General features: G+C 39.9%; 1 protein-coding gene across 5 annotated transcripts in view; it reads right to left on the bottom strand.

Moving 5' to 3' along the window:
* MCF2L2 (MCF.2 cell line derived transforming sequence-like 2) overlaps positions 1–20,378 on the bottom strand; it is a 213,319-nt gene that overhangs the window by 18,916 nt on the left and 174,025 nt on the right. For all 5 annotated transcript variants that reach the window (XM_033121699.1, XM_033121707.1, XM_033121716.1 and 2 more), the window contains 4 exons: positions 17,957–18,082; positions 10,859–11,074; positions 9,926–10,018; positions 9,686–9,764 (listed from right to left, as the gene is read on the bottom strand). In XM_033121699.1, coding sequence (XP_032977590.1) covers positions 9,686–9,764; positions 9,926–10,018; positions 10,859–11,074; positions 17,957–18,082 — 514 coding nt within the window. The remainder of the gene's footprint in view (positions 1–9,685; positions 9,765–9,925; positions 10,019–10,858; positions 11,075–17,956; positions 18,083–20,378) is intronic.

The raw sequence follows: 20,378 nt of genomic DNA, 5'->3' as shown, positions 1-20,378 counted from the left end.
GTGGAGTTAGTTCTCACATGAAAGCTCAAGAAAATAGCCAGAAACTAGGGTAATTCAGGGAGGTTTCATAATGGCAACATTTTGACCTCCACTGGCAACACAGCAAGTAAATATGAGGAAAGATATCCTAGGCTGGTGATGGGGTGAGGGAACTAACACTTTTTTAAAATTGGAAATCCCTTATAATAAACTAAGTGATATAAATATCAATAAATGAAATCATGTAGAATCAGTATGGACTATCTGCAATATTTGACACTTAAAAAAAAATCAGTATACACCTAGTGCTTTTCAAACTGTGGATCCCCTTGGCTTGAAATTAAAAAAAAAAAAAAGTCAGCACTCTCAAATGTAAGCCAATTTGAACTGATTTTATGTATTGATTTTACACACATATGTCCACATAGAGAGAATACTATAAAAATACGTGAAAGTGTGGAGACCTGAGTCTTCCTGTCTTAGTCATTCAGGGAGCATTTCAGCATTCCTGGCTCACGTGGCCCTGGCGTCCTCCCCCACTTCTTGGCCCATCTTGCTGCGTTCCCTGTGTGCCTCGACTCTGGGTCCCTCCCAATTTCCACAGTTCATTCCATTAATATTGAACTAAGGAATAAATAATGTACCCATCAAGCGCTCATATTTTCTACCTGAGCCCCAATTATCTGACTTGGTCAGGGAAAGATCCGTTGTTTCAGTGGGAGTGCTAAGAATCACATTTTTTGTTCGGGTGCTGTCCCAGCTAGGAGAATGACACCAAGTCTCAACGTCCAGTGGCTCCCCACTGCCCACACCAGTATACAAGGCAAACTCCCCAGCCTAATACATATTTGAGACTTACGCCCCCTCTCTAACCTCGTTTGCTTTCACTCGATCCATGAACCCCTCAATCAAGGCTCCAGATCATCACTGAACATGCTCACGTGGAGGCAGCTCAGTGACTTTCAATGGTCTCTGGATCCACCCTTTATTACCCGTGTGAATGGCATGAGTTGCCCAGTTGCAAGGACGGGGCTGCAGCCTTCCTTTCCCAGCCCGTGACCTGGCTGTCTGCCAGGGCTGCGGCTCTGTCTTGTAGCCCACACACTGCACTGAGCTACCCCTACAAAGCTGCCTGGCACCAGAGCCCCTCCCCCGAGAGCCTGATCTTTCCCCCAGTCTCCCTAGGCCTCGTGGTCACAGGGGATCAAGCCACAAATGAAGAGGTTGTCCCCAAACCACAGTGCCTGCCTCCCGCCTTGACTTGTCACACTGCTGTGTCCCACCCATCAGGTTCCACTACTCTTTCCTGCCCACGCCCTCCCTGACTCTGTAACTCCCTCTGGGCACAAGGCTATCTCCACATACCTCAGGGGCTGCCAGCGTCCTTCCTGTCGCCTTAGAGGCCCATGTGGCGGAGGTCCCTGGATGCCTCTACCAGAGCGCACAGAGTTATTACGCCCAGCAATCCCAGGTTGAAGGTGGTGTAGGGCGGAGTAGGAATGAACTGTGGTGATAATGTTATATGTGTCAGAGCTTTGCAAAATGCTGAACAGATGTAAGGTCCTGGTGTTCCTGATCTTAGAAGCTTTGAAACCTCGCTTCCCTGTTGCCTGATCCCCCTGCGTCTGTTCTGCCCCTGGAGTCTCATTTCTCTCAGGGTCCAGTCCAAGGCCCCTGCTCCTGCTCACGCACACAGGGCACTTGTGGGGCCCTCTGAATTCCTAGAGCCCGTGTCGCGGGCATCACTTGCAGTGACATTTCATCAGACCCTGCTGAGAGAGCCAGGCTCAGGAGACCCAGTTCTGCTGCCAAAATGTTGTGTGGAATTGACCTTCTGTTTGCTTGTATGAAAAAGGAAGGGGCTGGGACCATATACCTCTGAGCCTGTCTTTCAGTTCAGTAGGGCTTTTTTCCCCCAATCTAAACTATATGCTAGGTACTGGTGCTGCTTCTCTAGATTTGAAATCCCTGTCACACACTAGGGAGCACAGTGCTAGGAATTGAGGAGGATCTGAGAAAAGTGTTCTTGAATTGTTAACTGAATAAATACCACATCCTCCTAACACACATATGTCTTTTTCTTCAGGGCAGAGCAGGGTGATTCAGTTAAAATCTAAATTGAAGATTAAGCTTAATATTGTTAAGATGTCAGTTATTACCAAATTGCTCTATAGATTTTACGCAATCCCAGTGAAAACACCAGCAAGCATTGTTTCTTGTTTAAGAAATTGACAAGCTGATTCTAAAATACACACAGAAATGTAAAGGGTATAGAATAGTCAAAACAACATTTAAAAGGAAAAAATTGGACGACTTAGATGATCTGATTTTAAGACTTATTATAAAGCTACAGTGTTCAAGATAGTAATGTACTAATGTCAAGGTGGATATTGATCAATGGAACAGAACAGAGCAGCCACAAATGTTAGGTTGGTGCAAAAGTCATTGTGATGTTTGCAATTATTTTTAACCTTTTAAACCGCAATGACTTTTGCACCAACCTAATACATGCATTTATATAAATGGTCAAATGGAGAACTGGCAGTGAGACAACTAGACATCAATAAGCAATAAACTGAACTTTGATCCACACTTCACACCCTATACCCAAAACAAAACAAAACGAAACCTCCAAATGGATCAGAGTTTTAAATGTAAATCTTAAGCTATAAAACAATAGAATTTCTAAGAGAAAACATAGGAGAAATATTTGTGACCATTAGACAAAGATTTCTTAGACACAACACCAACCCTTACATTTTTAAAAATTGGATTTCATCAAAATTAAAATCTGCTCTTCAAAAGATACTATTAAGAGAATGAAAAGATAAGCCACACAATGAAAGAAAATATATCTAATAATGGACTTGTATCTAAGATATATATATATACATACACACACACACACACACACATATACACATATATATCTATATATTCTCAAAATTCAATAATAAGAAAACAATGAGCAAAATGTTTGAATGGACACTTCACCAAAGAAGATATATAGATGGCAAAGAAGCACATGAAAATATGCTCAACCATAGTCACGGAAAAGCAAGTTAAAACCTCAATGACCACCCACTATATACACCTATTAGAAGATTTAACATTAAAAAGATTGATAATACCAAGTGTTGGTGAGGATGTGGAGCAAGCGAAACTTTCATATACTCTGTGGGAATATAAAGAAATAGTTTAGCAATATTTTAAAGAGTTAAACATGCACCTGCCACATGATCTAACCATTGCTCTCTTAGGTATCTACCCAAGAGAAATGAAAACATATGTCTACAAGAAGATTTGTACTTGAATATTCATAGCAGTATTATTCAAAATTGCCCAACAGGGTAGAAACAAACCAAATGCTCATTAATAGGTAAATGGATAAATAAATTGGGGTATATCCAAACATTGGAATACTACAAAGTAATTAAAAGAAATGTACTATTGTTACACTAAGCAACATGAAAGAATCTCAAAATAGGTATGCCGAGTAAGAGAAACCTGCTGTAGGATTCTCTTTATGGAATTCTAGAAAATTCAACCTAACTGATAGTGACAGAAAGATCAGAGATCACCTGGAAAGCAGTGAGGGAGGGGGTGAGGGAGGAGCAAGAGGAAAGTAACTAAAAAGGGGCACAAGGAAACTTTTTGGTGTGACATGTGCATTCATTATCTTGATTATACTGATGCTTTCAGAGGTGTGTACATATGTCAAAACATCAAATTGTATACTTTAAATATGTTTGTTACGCCAATAACGCTTCTATATTATTTATGAAAAATATAATTTATATAAAATTATATAAAATAAATTTTATACTATACCTCAATAGAGCTTTTAAAAGTAGTAGTTTAAGGCTTCTGCCTAGAAAATTTAATAACCTAAATATTCCCAGGCATTAACCCTCATTATTCCAATTCCACAGTTCTAGGGTAGGACCCAGAAATCTACATTTGTAACAAGCCCTTCAAGCAATTCTCATGCAGGGAGTCCCTAAACCACCCTTTGTGAGACACTGGTCTAGGGAGTAAGGATTTCTAGAACAATCTTGTGACTAGAATATTGTTTCTGGGGAAAACAAGTAACTTTTTCTCCTAGGGTGGTTACAATTTTCTGTTTTATGCCTCCCAAGCACTCATACTCAATTACCATAAAATATATTTAGCATAGTATTAATAGTTCAAAAGCAAAAATAAATTATAGCGTTTTCCCATGTTACCTTTATAGAAATTAAAGTCAATTACATAATCTTGTTACTATTTCCTAACAGAGGCTTACAGTTTAAATCAAGAGCTGTATCACTTTGTCATGATGGAAAACCAATGTGGTGGTTTTCCAATCACACTTCTTAGTTTATCTTTTTCCATATGACGCACGCGCACCCTCACATCCTCCTGACCACCTGAGATCAGAGAAGACACAGGAAGAGCATGAAATGGTTGCATTGCGGCTAAGTCTCTGAAGATACAGTTTATCTTTTCATATTTATATAATTTTCCTTACCATGCACAAAAACCATTGCCAGCATAAATGCTAGGAGATAGATTTCCCACATGAGACTAGCATTTCTTAACCCCAGCAGCATTACCTGAAGGAAATATTAGAACTCAATTGATGAAGCTTGTTGTGGATTTCCCTACCAAATATCCCTGCTGTTATGAGGATTCATTGGGGGAAAAAAATGTGACTGGGTAAAGTCTACTCAAAGATGATTTTTTAATTATTTAAAGGAGTATAGCAAGTGACATCTGTGAAAATGGTACAGAAAAAAAAAAAAGAAAGAAATGACCCTTCTAAATTCTCTCCTCCATGAAAACATGAAAAAAACTGGCACAAATAGTCAGAAACAATATTTTCAGAACACTGGAAATTAAACAAAAGCTTACAGCATTCAGGAGAGGCTTTATTCAAGAAAAATGGCTGAATCTCAGTATGAACAGTGAGCTTTATGGTGTTTTAGTTGCCCTATTCCCATGCTACCTCTTGTTCTTGGCAATAGCTCTGGAAACCAATAGGTTGTAATTATGGTGAAAATTAGCAACCTGGCAGCCATAGGAGGAGGCAGAACAGGGTTAGAGCTCCATCAAAGTCTCATTCCCAAGAATTGTCATTAGTTGACTTATCTGGGATTCCTTGGAATATCCTACTTACAAGACTGTCTTTATTAGACCTGATTCAAAGCTTGCCTAGTATGAAAAGCCTTATCCCCGGGGCATTGATAGAAAAGGAGTAGAAGTAATTGTTTAATTTCTTGGCTGCTGGAGGCATTGGATAATAGCTGGGGCAAAAACAGGCCAAATCAAAAAGTCTAAAAGGAAAAGTTGCAATGAGGTATCTATAGTGGCTTTGAAAAGCTCCAAAATATTCCTGGGAACCTATCTAGGAGGCCATGTGTACATGCCCAGTGCTGTGGGCATGACCAGGAAAGATCTGAGTGGGCCTTATACTCTCACCTCTGGCTGACTGTGAGGCTTTGCACAAACAGGAAGTGAAGGCTCACATCACCAGCACTGGATAGGAGGCGTTAGTGAAAATACAGGGCTGGCCTGGGCCATTCTTCCACCAGGAGCCATGAGTCCCTTAGCTGAGAAAAGCTGGTTTCTGGGACGTTAGGAGGCTAGCCTTCTGATGAAAATGCTGAGGACAGTCACACAAGGCACAGTGAATGATGAGATGAGCGTCCTGAGTCATCAGACTGAAGTCAAACCTGGTCCAGAAGTGATGGGAAATACCCAGCTGGGTGTGGGGGTGGCACTAGGCCTGTGGTTCTCAATATGGGGCAATTTTACCTTTTCTAATGAACTTTTGGAAGTGTCTGGGGACAGTTTTAATTGTGATGACAGGGGGAGGGGGTGGGTGTGCTACTGGCATCTTGTAGATAGAAGCCAGGATGCTGCTAAACATCCTACAATTTGCAGGACAGCCCCCACAATAAAGAATAACTTGGTCCCAAAAGTCAGTGGTACTGAAGTTATGAAACCTTGGTCTAGGGGTACTGGGAACTAAGTTGGAAAGTCAAATAGGGTAGAAAGGATGGCCGGTGTCAGAATGTACAGAGGACAGTTCATCCTAAAACAGAGCTACACCATGTCATGCACTCTGCGATTATTGCTGTTGACTGGTTATACCTGGCTCTCTGAGACTGCTGAGTTCCCTGTTGTAAGTCATGCCTGTTCATATGTGTGATTGTGAGACCTGGTCTGTGATTATTTACAGAAAATGTCTTGAGAGCAGCAGATGAGGCATAGGAACCAAGGTGGAGATGATTTGTGGTATAATGGATACTTAGTTTGGGTCCTAAAGTGTTCAAATTCTAGTTCTACCTGGCTGAGTGTTTGAGGTGTGCCCCAATATCCACACGGAGCCCCTTGGCAAACACACTGGAATATTTACTGGTTTCAGGTATTTAAGAAAATCTCTGCCCAATCATTAACTGAGCAGAGACTTCGATGTCACACATGAAAATGAATACAGATTTTACAGAATTAGTTCAGAAAAGTCACTAAACAAACAATCAACAATAAAAACAAACGGTAACAAGTATTGGAGATAGAGGAGAATCTGAATTTCAGTTGCCACATTATGTTATTTTAAATGTCCAGTTTTCAACAGAAAACTATGAGACATTCAAGGAAACAAGTATGGCCCATGCACAGAAAAAACGAAAAGAAAAAAAGCAGTCAATAGAAACTGTTGCTGAGGAAGTCAAGATGTTGGACTTCCTAGACCAAGAATTTAAATCAGCTCTTTAAAAAATGTTCAGAGTTGAAGAATACCATATATAAAGAACTAAAGGCAAATCTGAGAAAAACTCTCATCAGATAGAGAATATAAATAAAGAAAAATTATATTTAAAAAGGGACAAATATAAATTCTGAGTTGAAAAGTATAATAACTGAAATGAAAAATTCACTAGAGTGGCTCGGTAGCAGATTTGAGCAGGCAGAAGAAAGAATGAGAGACCTTAGATATAGGTCAATTGAAACTATCCAGTTTGAGGAAGAGAAAGAAAAAGAGAGAAAAAAATAACAAGAGCCTTAAAGACTTGTAAGATACCATCAAGCATACCAATACACACATAATGGGAGTTCCAGAAGAATAAGAGAGCAAGAGGCTGAAAAAATATTTAAAGAAATTATGTCCAAAGACTTCTGAAATTTGATGAAAAGCGCTAATCTACACATCCAAGATGATCTATAAACTCCAAGAAATATAAACTCAAAGAGATCCACACCTAGACATATCATAATCAAACTGTCAAAAGACAAAGAAAGAATGTGGAAAGCACAGGAGAAAAGCAACTTGTCATACACATGCAAAAATATCCTCAATAAGATTAATAGCCTATTTGTTATCAGAAACTGTGGAGGCTGCAATACAGTAGGATGACATATTCAGAGTGCTTAACGAAAAAGACTATCAACCAAGAATACTACATCTATGGCCAACTTATTACCAACAAGTGTGTTGTCTTGATTTTGACTGCTATCACGAAGTACCATAGACTGGGTGGCTTATAAACAACAGAAATTTATTTCTCACAGATTTGGAGGCTGGAAGTCTGAGATCATGGTGCCAACACAGCTGAGTTCTGGTGAAGACCCTCATCTGGGTTGCAGATTGCTGACTTCTCACTGTATGCTTACATAGCAGAGAGCAGAAAGAAGAAGCAAGCTCTCCCATGGCATTTATAAGAACACTAATCCCATTCAAGTGGTTTCCACCCTCATGATCTCATCTACTCCTAATTACCTCACAAAGGCTTCACTTCCTATACCATGACATGGTGGTGGTGGGAGGGTTTAGAGTTTCAACATATGAATTTGGGGGAAACACAAACATTGTTATGGCACTTGAGTCCATAACAAGTGTCAAGACCATTCAGTGGGGGAAAGAACAGTCTTTTCAACAAATGGTTCAGAAACAACAGGATATCCACATGCAAAAGAATGAACGTAGACTCCTAATTCACACCATATACAAAAATTAACTCAAAATGGATCAAAGACCTAAATAGTTAAAACTAAACCCTTAGAAATTAAAACTAAATCCTTAGAAGAAAACATAGGTGTAAATCTTTATGACCTTGGATTAGGCAATGGTTTCTCAGATATGACACCAAAACATAAGCAACAAAAGAAAAAAATCTATAAATTAGACTTATTCAAAAGTAAAAAGCTTTGTGCTTCAAGAGATATCATTAAGAAAGTAAAAAGACAACCCATAGAATGGGAAAAAATATTTGCAAATCATATATCTGATAAGAGTTTAGGATCTAGAATACATAAATAAGTTTTCCAACTCAACCATGAAGGACAAATAACCTAATTTAAAAATGGGCAGAGAAGTCAAACAGACATTTATTCAAAGAAAATATATAAATGGCCAATAAGCACATGAAAAGATGCTAACTATCACTTGCATTAGGGAAATGCAAATCAAAACCACGATGAGCTACCACTTCACACCCACTGGAATGGTGAATGTAATAATAAAAAAGGACAACAAGCTAGAATGAAGGAGAAATGATGCTGCTTCGGAAAACAATTTGGAAATTCCTCAGAAAGTTAACACAGAGTTATCATATGGCACAGCATATACTGGGGGTGCCAAAAAATGTATACAAGTGGACACTTTGGTCAACGTTGCTCAAGCAGTAGTTCACCGTAATCAGAAGTGTCTGGATGCTGATGGTAACCACTTTGAGCACCTCTCATAACTGCAGAAGTCAGACATGACTTGTATTCATCTTTTGATATCGGTATATGTTGAGTATTACAATTTTAATAATTTTCCTTTCTTAAAATGTGTATACATTTTTGTTACCCCCTGTGTATGTATGTGTATATATACACATATATATATACACATACATACATATCCCATGGGATCACATAAAAATTTGTACACAAGTTTCCATAGTAGCATGATTCACAATATCCAAAAAGTGTAAACAACTCAAATTCATCAACAGGTGAATGAATAAGCAAATATGGTATATCCATACAATGCACTTTTATTCAGCTATGAAAAAAATGAAGTATTGATATATGCTACCACAAGGATAAACAATGAAAAAATTATGATGAGTGAAAAAAACTGGACAGAAAGTGCCATCATTTTATATGATTCCATTTATATAAAATGTCTGGAATAAGAAAATCCACAGAGACAGAAGGTAGATGAGTGGTTGCCAGGGGCTGGGGTGAGGGAGAAGATGGGGAACGATTGCTGAGGGGTGTAGGGTTTTATTGGGGAGAGAGCAATGAAAATGTTCTGGAATCAGACAGTAATGATAGTTGCACAACCTTGCGAATAGACTAAAACCCAATGAATTGTATCCTTTAAGAAAGTGAATTTTATGTTATATTAATTATATCTCAACTTAAAAAAAATGTAGTACAGCATCTGAAAGTAGTATTGGCCATTTAAATCTCCATTAACATTTTCTTGGGTGGCTTTGGGATATTGGATTGAGAAAGTAGATCTTGGCAATTAGGGATGTTGTGTGAGACACAACTACAAGGGACACACTCACAATCTAAAGCAAGCACAGGTGCTTCCAGATACTATAAAAATGTGTCCGCAGTTATTTTCCTGGCAAGTCATTTTCTTTAACAATATCCCCAATCAGCACATCCACCTCAATGTTGTAAACAGTATGCCTCACCAGGCTAAAGTCAACTAGGGTAACCTTACCTTTAATATTGTTTTGTGGTTCCATCAATAATTTACTTATTTCTGAAAACCAACAATCTCTGATTTCTTTTGAAGCTGCCTGTAATTACAGATAAGAAAATACTGTGAGCATCACATCACATGCACAGAGCTTTTCTTCTCTGGGTGACCTTTAGAATAATGAGACAGAAAACACTTGTCAAGTCATGGGAACACAATAGGGAGAGGAGAGGTCACCTGTGAGGAAGCCCTGAGCTCTACCTGCAGGATGTATTTCTCAAGTCCATTTTCGTTGGCAATTTCAAACTTTCTGTTGCTCCCCCTTTCAAGTTGGTGAATTGAAAGTGTCATCAACTGTTGTAAAGAAATAGGAAAATTTTCTATATCATCAATTTCCGATTTCAAAACTGTCTGCATCAGCCTACCCTAATCCTTTCTATCCCCAAAAACTCTCTCCTTCCATCTTCCTTCCAAATGTTTCGCTGTGTACAAGGAGTATAAAGTACAATTTGGTCACAGTGTCATCTGTCTTATCTATTTCAGAGGACAACACAGACTACATCATTCTACATGTAGTAGAGCTGTAGCCGCAACTTTAAGCAAAGAGATCATCGCCCCTTTAACACCTAAGTGTCTCACAAAACTCTATGGAACGGTAACTGAATTAACATCCATTAAGAAACATAAATAACAAAAGTTACTATGAATAAATTAACAACTTTACTCACAAGTACATAGATGTGTGTGTGTGGGTGTGTCTCATTGCTAGCTATGAAATATTTCCTATATAGGTGAGAGACAATGCTTGGTGTGGACATGGGTTCCTAGAATCCCCAGGGTCACACGCTTCCTATACTTGTATGCAGAAGAGCCCATGCTCTGATCACTGAGTCTTTCATTCCTCTGCCTAAAGGAAGGAGGGTACTTGTTAATGACTGTCCAGACAGAAGGTTATACGGTTCTCTTTCTCCAGTTAGCACAAAGTCACCTCTGTTCCAGGCCTGGCCCTGTCTAGGGACTGATTACAAGCCCTGACTCTGGAGTCAGATCTGGGTGTGGATTCTAGCTTTGTTGTGTGGCATTTGGCAAGTTAACCTCACCTCTCTAAGCTTGTTTCCTATTTGTAAAAGAAGGATAACCATGCTTCTCTCCATAGGGTTGTGCTGACTCCCCGGTGCAATAGGATCCCTTTACCTTCATAGACTTCTTAAAGCTGTAATGCGGAGATGCGCCCTGGTCGCTGGGCTCCATTCGTATCTTACAGAACACTATTCCCCTTTCAAATAGGTAGATTTGCCTCTGGCTGGGCTTAAATCGAATAAAATCCTTCATCTTATAACGATCCTTGTGAATTGTCCAGACGTTGAAAGAGTCATGCATCAACAGCTTACCCAGTTTTCCAATATCGTCCTTTTAGAAACAGACACGCAACAGAAAGACACTGTTAAATTACTTGACAGGGAAAGAACGCTTAAGGGTCCGTTTTCAAATGATAAATCATGCTTATTTGAAGTTTACAATCTTCAAAGTGCCACTTGGGCTAATCCGTCACTAAATCAATTTTGTGAGCTTTACTGAGCATGGCACCATTTAGTTATATAAGGAAATAGTTCAGCGATGTGAGGTAATAAACATAAAGCATGTTAGAAATACCTGAATTCAAGATACTGGTACTCTGATATTTTGTCTTGTAATTAATTTGAACTAACTGAATTCTATTTCCTTTTGTTTGTTTTTGATACATGACACTACTTAAAAAAGGCAAGAAATTAACATTTTAATTGTGTTCAGGAGAGACAATTTTTGCTGCATTATGGATCTTTGATAATCCATGTTTTCCCTCTGTATCTTAACAGCTGCTTCATTTGTACAAGAAACTGAGAACTGAGATCTGTTCTGAAAGGAAAAACTTTAGTATGACTTAATCTTCATAACATTGTAATGGAAATGGTAATTACTTTCAATGCTGTGTTTTTCAGAGTGAGTGAACAGTGTAAAGATAATCTCAAACGCAAAATTTTTTAAAAAAGTCTATTTGCCTCTCTGTCCACCAGCAAGCCCACCTTTCTCATTGAAAGTTGAAAGTCCAAATGAGGTGACCCTAACTTCTCTGAGCCCTCTCTAAAGGGTAGTGGAGTGAGATGAGCTGGGAATGTGGTATTTTTCAAAAATTATAGCACTCAAAGCAGATAATCAAGAATTTATTTCCTTGAATCAAAACATCAAAAGGAAATATTATTTGAACAGGACTAGGACAGAGAAATTTCTCTGAGTTACATCTAGCTGAGCTAAATCCCTACAATTTCTGATGGTTAATACTAAAAATAAGTATATTATGTAGAATTGATTAAGCATTTTGATAGTTTATTGTTTATATTGAACAAACTGAATATCTTCTTTCAAGAATTGACTATACTTCTGAAATTCTAAAATAAAACTTCGCAAGCAATGAATTATGTCTCTGGTGTGTGTGACACATTTTCTGTGCTAATTTTCTCTTTTTGCTTTGTAAAATTTGCATTTGTAAAATTTGCTTTGTAAAATTCTCCTCAGGGAGAAACAATGAGCCAACGAGCCCCAGCTATAAGGTCTTCTTTCCTGAAAGCTTGATGGTCCTGTTTTGGTTGCACAGGCTCAGCTTGACCACTTTCCAAGACAGATGGGGGATGGATCCCTGAGGACCCTTCCGTGAGAATGTTTTCAGTCCATCCACATCCTTCAAGGAGCCATGCAAAGGTAGCCACTTCAAGCCAGTGATTGCTTTCTCCTGTTTAAACCCTTTCAACTTGTACTATATAGACATAAATAGTATAGGAAATATGTTTTAGTCAAGGCAACTGGCCAAAGTAGGTGTTTCATATTTGCCACATGAACAATTGTAACCAGTAGTTTCTATTGTAAAATGTATTTATATGTCATCTGATTTCAAAAATTTGGTACAGTTTATAAAAATATGTACATTATGGCAGACAGAAAAAAACTGAGGAAATTAGGGGGGAGAAAAAAGATTAAAAGATGAAGAGGTTGTACATAAAACTCATACAATAAAGCCATATAAACTTGCTGCAGACTCAGCTCTGACCTTCTATTCTAGTAGGCAGTACAGACAGAAACACAGTGAGTTGCATGATTCATTATGTCGAAAGACATACTGAAAACCAGTTGTTCAGGAAAAGCATGGAAATTCCTGTTAATAAAATGTGAAAGAAATTTCTCCCATGGGTCCTCATAAAGGGACACTAAGTCAATACTGAGCACATCCTCAAACACATCCCAGAGCAGATAGATGAATGGATTCTAGGTATAGCCGTTTGGAAGAACACATTTGCCAAATGTGGAGGGATCACTTCATAGTCATAGCTATAAAAGCAATTTTTAAAGAGGCCAGAACAATGGGGCTGCAGGGAAGAAGTCCAGGTGTACACTCTCCAATGACCTGTAGAGGGCTGGGCAATGCTAGTTAAGATGTCTGCCAAGGCCATGGCCATAGTAAACAGCTCTGCCCACAGCCCCACTGAAGAGACAACCGTGGGCAGTGATGTTTTTGTCCTTTATCAGCTCTGTACTTTCCTCCTCGCTCCATATGCAGCGTCAGCTGTTCACATCTTAGGAGGCAACTGACCAAAGGATGTGACACCAGTAAGGGGCCATCCCCTGACCACAGTGGCCTGGTGTAAAAAAGATGTCAGCCAGCCAATCTGATCCTTGTCTCAACCACGGGGAACGGAGGGGGAGGCAGGAAGCAGCAGGAGCTCTCGCTACGCGATGCTTCACCAGAGGTCGAGGGGTGGAATGAACAGTAAGAAGCAGAGCAGTGAAGAAGGTGAGTCACCAGAAACTATGAGGAAGAGGAAAAGACACAGATGGAGGGAAAGAACAGGTCTGTGGGTGGGGAGAGGACTGGACAGCAGGCGCGTAGTCATACCTCACAAATAGGCAGAGCGCACAGGTGAGGACATTGCTCCCTCCCAGGCCAAGGCCCCAGAGCTGCCAGAAATCCTAGAATTGTCCAGTTCCCACCTCTGTGAGCTGGGCTCTGCTATTGTTCTGACTCGTCCCGAGGTTCTGTGGTCAGCTTTTTCAGGAAGTCTGTTTTGTCATCACTGGAGATCACTGGAGGCCATCACTGGGTCTGAGTCCAGCTGAAACAGCTGAGCTGCATATCCTCCAGGCATCTTGCATAAACTTTTCCAGGACCATGCTTGTGGTGGGACTAAAGAGTCAGGATTCATGCCTGTGTGGAGGTGACCCACTGCCGGGGGAAGCGGGTGGACGGATTCCCCAGAGCAGGACCAAGGATGGACTAGTGGCCATCTTTTCAACCATGTGTATTCTTTCTTTCTAATCAGCTCGTAGTTGGTCCCAAAGCCAGAGGCCTCATGTACAACCTCTTGTAGATATTTGTCCCTTAGAAAGTATTTATTTATTTATTAGCATTTAATGAGTGCCTGGGGGGGTCATGAAACTAGATGTTCAGCACTGTGAGGGAGCCAATGCAGTGCTGCCGCGGCGCTGGGTCGAATAGCATCTCCTCAAAAACTCATGTCCACCCAGAACCTCAGAATGTGACCTTATTGGAAATAGGGTCCCACATGTAACTAGTTAAAATGAGGTCATATCGGATTACAGTGGTCCCTAATCTAAAACCTGGTGTCCTTATGGGAAGACAAAAAACAGACACAGAGACACACACACAGAGAAGACAGTCATGTGAAGACAGAAGCAGAAATTGGAGTGACGCAGCTGTAAGCCGAGGGGTGCCACGCATTGCCAGAAGCTATTACAGCCAGGAGAGGAGCCAGGAAGAGTTCTTTCCTAGAGCCTTCTGAGGGAGCATGGACCTCTCGACACCTTGATTTTGGACATTTAGCCTCCCGAACTGTGAGAGAACAGGTTTCTGTGGGTTTAAGCCACCAATTTGTAGTGAATTGTTCTGGCAGCTCCAGGAAGTGAATATACCCCCAAAGAGTTTTTCCCCCAGGGACAGAATGTGGGGTGGTCCTCACTTTGGTGTGTTGAAGAATCTGATGGATGTGAGCTCAGATATAGAACAGGGACTACCCCCAAACAAATGAGCAAGTGAAAAGCTGGCATATGGGAAATGACGGCAAAAATAAACTAGAGCTATATACGTCTTGCACAAATAAGCAGGATACCTCGGATAAACGAATCAGCACAAAGCCCCATCCAGAAATGAAAAGCGGAAGCTGTGGGAGAGAGGAGCCCATGATTACACTCGCCAGAAGCAGAGGGGCCCCTTCCCTGCAGCCTGGTACCCAAATAAGTCTGTATTCCACACCCACAAGGTGCTGGCATAGGCTACGTGCCTTAATTATGACTTATTCTCACTTACTCCTTACAACCTCTCTTAGACACGGGTGTCATAAGGGCAGGAAGATGCACAAGGCAGCTCCCTTGAGTGACTGAGATGATTTACTCAGCCTTTCTGTGACAGCCAACACTATGTAAGGAAAGTGGGATGTAAAATAGAAATAAAATACCTGGCCTTAGCTCATAGTATAAACTTGCAATAAAATAGCTTCTTATAATGAATTATGCAAATTTATTCCAGGAAATAAAAATGTTTCATTCAACCTTTACTATTCAACTTTGGAACTGTTCCTGGCAAGTCAGGATTTAAAAGGACTCTAAATGTATCTCTATTTTATGCATTGGATTGAAAAAGGGGAAAGTTTTTTGGCAAATGGAGGCAAGTAAATTACATCTCAGCGTTCCACAAAACAACCTTCCTTTTAAAAATAATTTTTAAACAGTTTTTTGTGATTAAATAAACTAAGAACCAAGTAAACGCAAGGAAAAAATGTAAATATCAGAAGGGAATTTGTTCTAGTTCTAGTCTTAAGTGTGAATTCATCTACTCAAGTTCAATTTCTGTCCTTTACAAAACCAGGTTAATATTGGATGTCAAGTAGAAAAACTCAGAGGTTAACCTAAAAAACATACATACAGCATATGACTGTAAACACCCTGTAATAAAGTTCTACAAAGTTGAGGCAAAGAATCTCAGGATAATTAGATCTGAGTTAATAGCAATTGTGTTGTTAGTAAACTCTACGCAGAATCAGATAAAGAATGTGTTGAGAGGATGGCACCTTGAAAAGGGAACGAAGAGATCCAAGAAATAGTCTAAGCTGATGCCACTGTGATCTTGAGCAAGCTAACTCTTCTTTCCATGGATCTGTTGCTCAAGCAGAAAGTTGAAAATTCCAATTCCTGCTCCTTCATAATTCAATAGGATTATACAAAACTGTCAGGATAAGTTAGCTAATGTATGGTATGTAAAGTAAGCTATAAAGTCTTAGCAAAAAAGAAATCATAGAGTGTATGCCAAAGGTGCAATTCTGAGGACACATGGGGAAAGAAAGCTTTTTGCACTTGGTATAACATCTCTAAAATGCTATAAATTTGTTCATCTTATTTGCACAGAAGCTGGCTTGGAATGAAATTAGGGTTGATTGCTATTTATTCACAGTTTAATCATTCTTTTCTCATAACTCCCTCCTCCTATGTTATTTACACTCAGAATAATAGCTGGGAGTTTCCTGCCCTGTGTCCGGGATATTAGTTTGATTCAGGCAAATGGCAAATGGATATCTAATAGGAGTAGTTGACACATGTTCAGAGATAAGAAGAATAGAACGATGTCCCAAAATGATTAGACAAATTGTTCCCTTGACTTTCCTTAGCCCAAGAAGGAAACAATTATTACTAAGAAAATGATCTCCTCTCACACACACCCCCTGTGGTTCATGAATACCCTTTGAATTATGTATCAGTAGTAAGCAGAGAGCACTCTGGGGTCTCAGGGGAATGTGACAGCATCACTGCCCAGATCACCACAAACCCAGGGGGGCTGTTTCCGAGATGCTGTCCAGAGAAATACTAAGACAGAGGGGAATAAAAAAATGACAGTTTTTTTGCCCCTAATTATTTTGCATGGCTTGATTTATAACAAGGAAAAAAAAAGGAAGGTCATTTCCTCTGCCCAGACCTCAACAGTATGTTACAGTATCTTAATAGTATGTTAAAACCAGGTAAAAATGAAAAGGAAAAAAAGAGAAGGAAAGTGTCTGTCTGAAACATAATTCTCAGAATGCTTGACCCCTGTATAGTAGGCAGAATAATAGCCTCCCAAAGAGGTCCACGCCCTAATCCCTGGAATCTTACAATATGTCAGGTTACATGTTGAATGGAATTGTGGTTGTTAACCAGCTCACTTTAAGATGGTGAGATTATCATGGACTATCTGGGTGGGTCCAATGTAATCACAAGAGTCCTTAAAAGTGGAAGAGAAGCAGAAGAAAAGGTTAGAGTGATGCAATCAGAGCCAGAAGAACTCAACCCACTGTTACTCATTTTGAAGGGGAGACAGTGGCCATGAGCCAAGAAATGTGGGTGCTTTTTGTAAGATGGAAAGGCAAGGAAAGGATTCTCGCCCAGAGCCTCCAAAAAAGGAGGGCAGACACCTTGATTTTAGTCCAGTGAGAGTGTGTTATACTTCTGCCATATGGAACTGTGAGATAATAAATTTGTGCCATTCTAAGCCTCTAAGCTTGCAGTGGTTTGTTATGACAATGATAGAAAACGAATACACCTGAGTCAAAATCTGAGTGCTGCACAGTGAAACCAGTTGAATATTACTTATGTTCTAGTCCTCAGGCGATCACACAGTTATGAAGGATGCTTTGCCTGGAATGCCTGGGACTGGCCTGTTCAGGATTAAGCCTAATGCTAGAGTCGAGATGGCTCAACTCCCCAGAACTGCCTTTCTTGGTATTTTCTTTCCACCTTTTGGATGAAGGGATGTACAATATATGCTTCTTGGACCTCTTCTGGGATCTGTGGTGTAAAATGGAGTTAGACTTTCACTTAGGACCCATTTTCAAAGTAATTTTCATGGAGAAAATCTGAGTCAAGAGGAAAGTCTTTTAATATTTTAATAGTGCCATGAGTCAGAAAATTAATTACTCTTTTAGCAATTTCCCCTGGTCATCTATATTCTGGGTCCTGAGTTCCAGGTTTTTGAGAGCATGGGTCAGTCTCAATAATCAGGACCATGAGGAATACAACCCAAGATTCCTGAAAACGCTGAGGGGCTGCTTGGAATCTCATAGCACAGATCTGTTGACCGATTTAGGCTACTTTTCCCAGAGTCAGATTCCTTTACCATAAATCATGTTTTAAACTTTGTCACAGCATCTCCTACCTTTGTAATATTGTGCCTGCCTTTCATGTGAAACATGCCAAAACTTGTTATGGAACATGACATACCGGATAACCAGTGACTGCTGCCAGGTCCACGGCCAACTCACAGGACTTGATCAAATCCTCCATCACAGCCAAAGCTTGGTGTAGTTCAGCTAAGAATGCTGAATCCTTGGTCCTCTTTGTCCCATTCTGTGGAAACCAAATGCCTTGTTGGAAATCAAAGGGTAAACCGTTTACCAAGTGAAGAAGGAAAACAGGACAGCGATAAGGAACCGCGGATCCAGCCAGCACGGAGTGTCTGAGGTGGGTACATCAATCTGTTTCCCTGCTCCCAAAGAATGGTCGTAAAGATATTTGCTGGTTTATCATCAACCACACCTGTGTACATTATACTAATGAAGAATGAAGCTCATAAAATTATGGGCATTATATTCCTGCTCTATAAGAAACATACTGAGATTTTTTTAAAGCATGAAAAAACACCATTCCCTTTAATTTGGCTGCTCTCTCTTTTACACCTCTACCCCTGAGGCCTATGGAAAAGTACAATCTGAGTATCATTTTCCTATTTTAATGTGAAACTCTTATTCTTATGGGTAAAATGACACTTAAAATCATCCCAGAAGAGAATATTTGTAAAATCCTATAGAGGCAGAGTAGGCTGCCAGGTGGAGGTTTACTAATGCTTTACGTGCAAATGCTGTGAGGACTGCATGTGCCACATTGAATCTCCTGCAGCTCTGCACTTCCTCTCTCTTGGCCTCCCTGAGCCCTCCCCACATGCTACTATCTTTAAAAATGCCAAAAAGTTAATTCCACTCCTAGGTATCTATCCGGAGAAATCCAAAACTCCAATTCAAAAACCTTTATGCACTCCTATGTTTATTGCAGCACTATACACAACAGCTAAGACATGGAAACAACCGAAATGCCCATCGGTAGACGACTGGATTAAGAAAATGTGGTACATTTATACAATGGAGTATTACGCAGCCATAAAGAAGAAAGAAATCTTACCATTTGCAACAACATGGATGGACCTAGAGAACATTATGTTAAGTGAAATAAGTCAGACAGAGAAAGATAAGTACCATATGATCTCACTTATATGCAGAATCTAAAGAAAAGAATAAGTGAATGAACTAATCAGAAACAGTTTTGGAGACAAAGAGGAAAAACTGAGGGTTGCTAGATGGGCGGGAGGGGTGGGGGTAAGGGGGAAGGTGAGGGGATTAGAAAACAATCAGTAACCACAAGATGGCCACGGGGTTTTGAAAATTAATTTGGGGAACGTAATTTAGTGGTTACCAGAGGGTAAGGGGGTTGGGGGGTGGGAGATGAGGGTAAGGGGGATCAAATATATGGTGATGGAAGGAGAAGTGACTCTGGGTGGTGAACACACAATGTAATTTATAGATGATGTGATACAGAATTGTACACCTGAAATCTATGTAATTTTACTAACAATTGTCACCCCAATAAATTAAAAAAAAATTGCCAAAAAGTTAAACCAACGAGGTCTGCACCTCCCGAACATAAAGATTCAACACTAAATGGAAAAGCCGGAACTGCTAATTCAAGAGACCAAGGTTCAAATTTTTACCACTGTGATACTTAGGACATAATAGGGATGATTGTTTCAGCTTAAAAGGCTTTTGCTTAGATTTTCAGTATTTTATTCCCCTGCTACCTACATAACACATTTATCTGTCATCAAGTCAATGCAAACAAACAGATTTTGGTTTCTTCCATTTTTTTTAACACATCAATTTCCATAACAAAGAACAGATAGCTCTTTGCTGCCCCCCATGTCGCCCCACATCTTTTTGTCCTGTACGGCAGGATGTCAGCAAAGGGTTGGGCATTTTCTTAATTTCTGCCAAAGCGCTGGGGATTAGCATTTTTGGATCGTAGATATGAGTGACAGGACTGATAAGTGGAGCTGAGCATGCTGCCTCCATTAAACAATTTGTCATGGATTCTTACCTTCTTCCTCAAAATAAATATGCTCCAGGTCCTGGTGAAAGACAGCAGACTCTCACCTGACTTAGTAACGTCATCAGTAAAGGATTAAACATTCTTACATAGCCATCTTTCTCTTTACCCAACTTCTTTTTAGAGATTCAACTGCTCCTATTCTCTCTCCTTCCTAGTTTTACCTTGATAATGTAAGGCTCAGAAAAATCCGTACAAGTATTACTAAAGCCCTCTAAGTTGGGCTAGCTCTCCTTGCTCCAGGCTATAAAATTATTACCTGAGTCTGGAGCTTCTTCTAATTTCAAGGGATCCCCACCACACGTTCTGAGCAGAGAGGGCATGCAAACGACTGCTAACCCTGAGACACATGCCTCACATTTTTCTTGTTAAAACCAGAGTATTCAAGAGGAAATTGAAAAGAAACTCCACTGCTAAACCAGACTTCTTCTTCCTCATCTGGTTGGCTCTCATTTCCTCCAAGGGAACCTTGGCTGTCTCTCTTAAAATT

This window comes from Rhinolophus ferrumequinum, chromosome 2 (genome assembly GCF_004115265.2).
Source record: "Rhinolophus ferrumequinum isolate MPI-CBG mRhiFer1 chromosome 2, mRhiFer1_v1.p, whole genome shotgun sequence".
NCBI classification, from domain to species: Eukaryota; Metazoa; Chordata; class Mammalia; order Chiroptera; family Rhinolophidae; genus Rhinolophus; species Rhinolophus ferrumequinum.
This window is presented reverse-complemented; position numbering and strand designations above follow the sequence as displayed.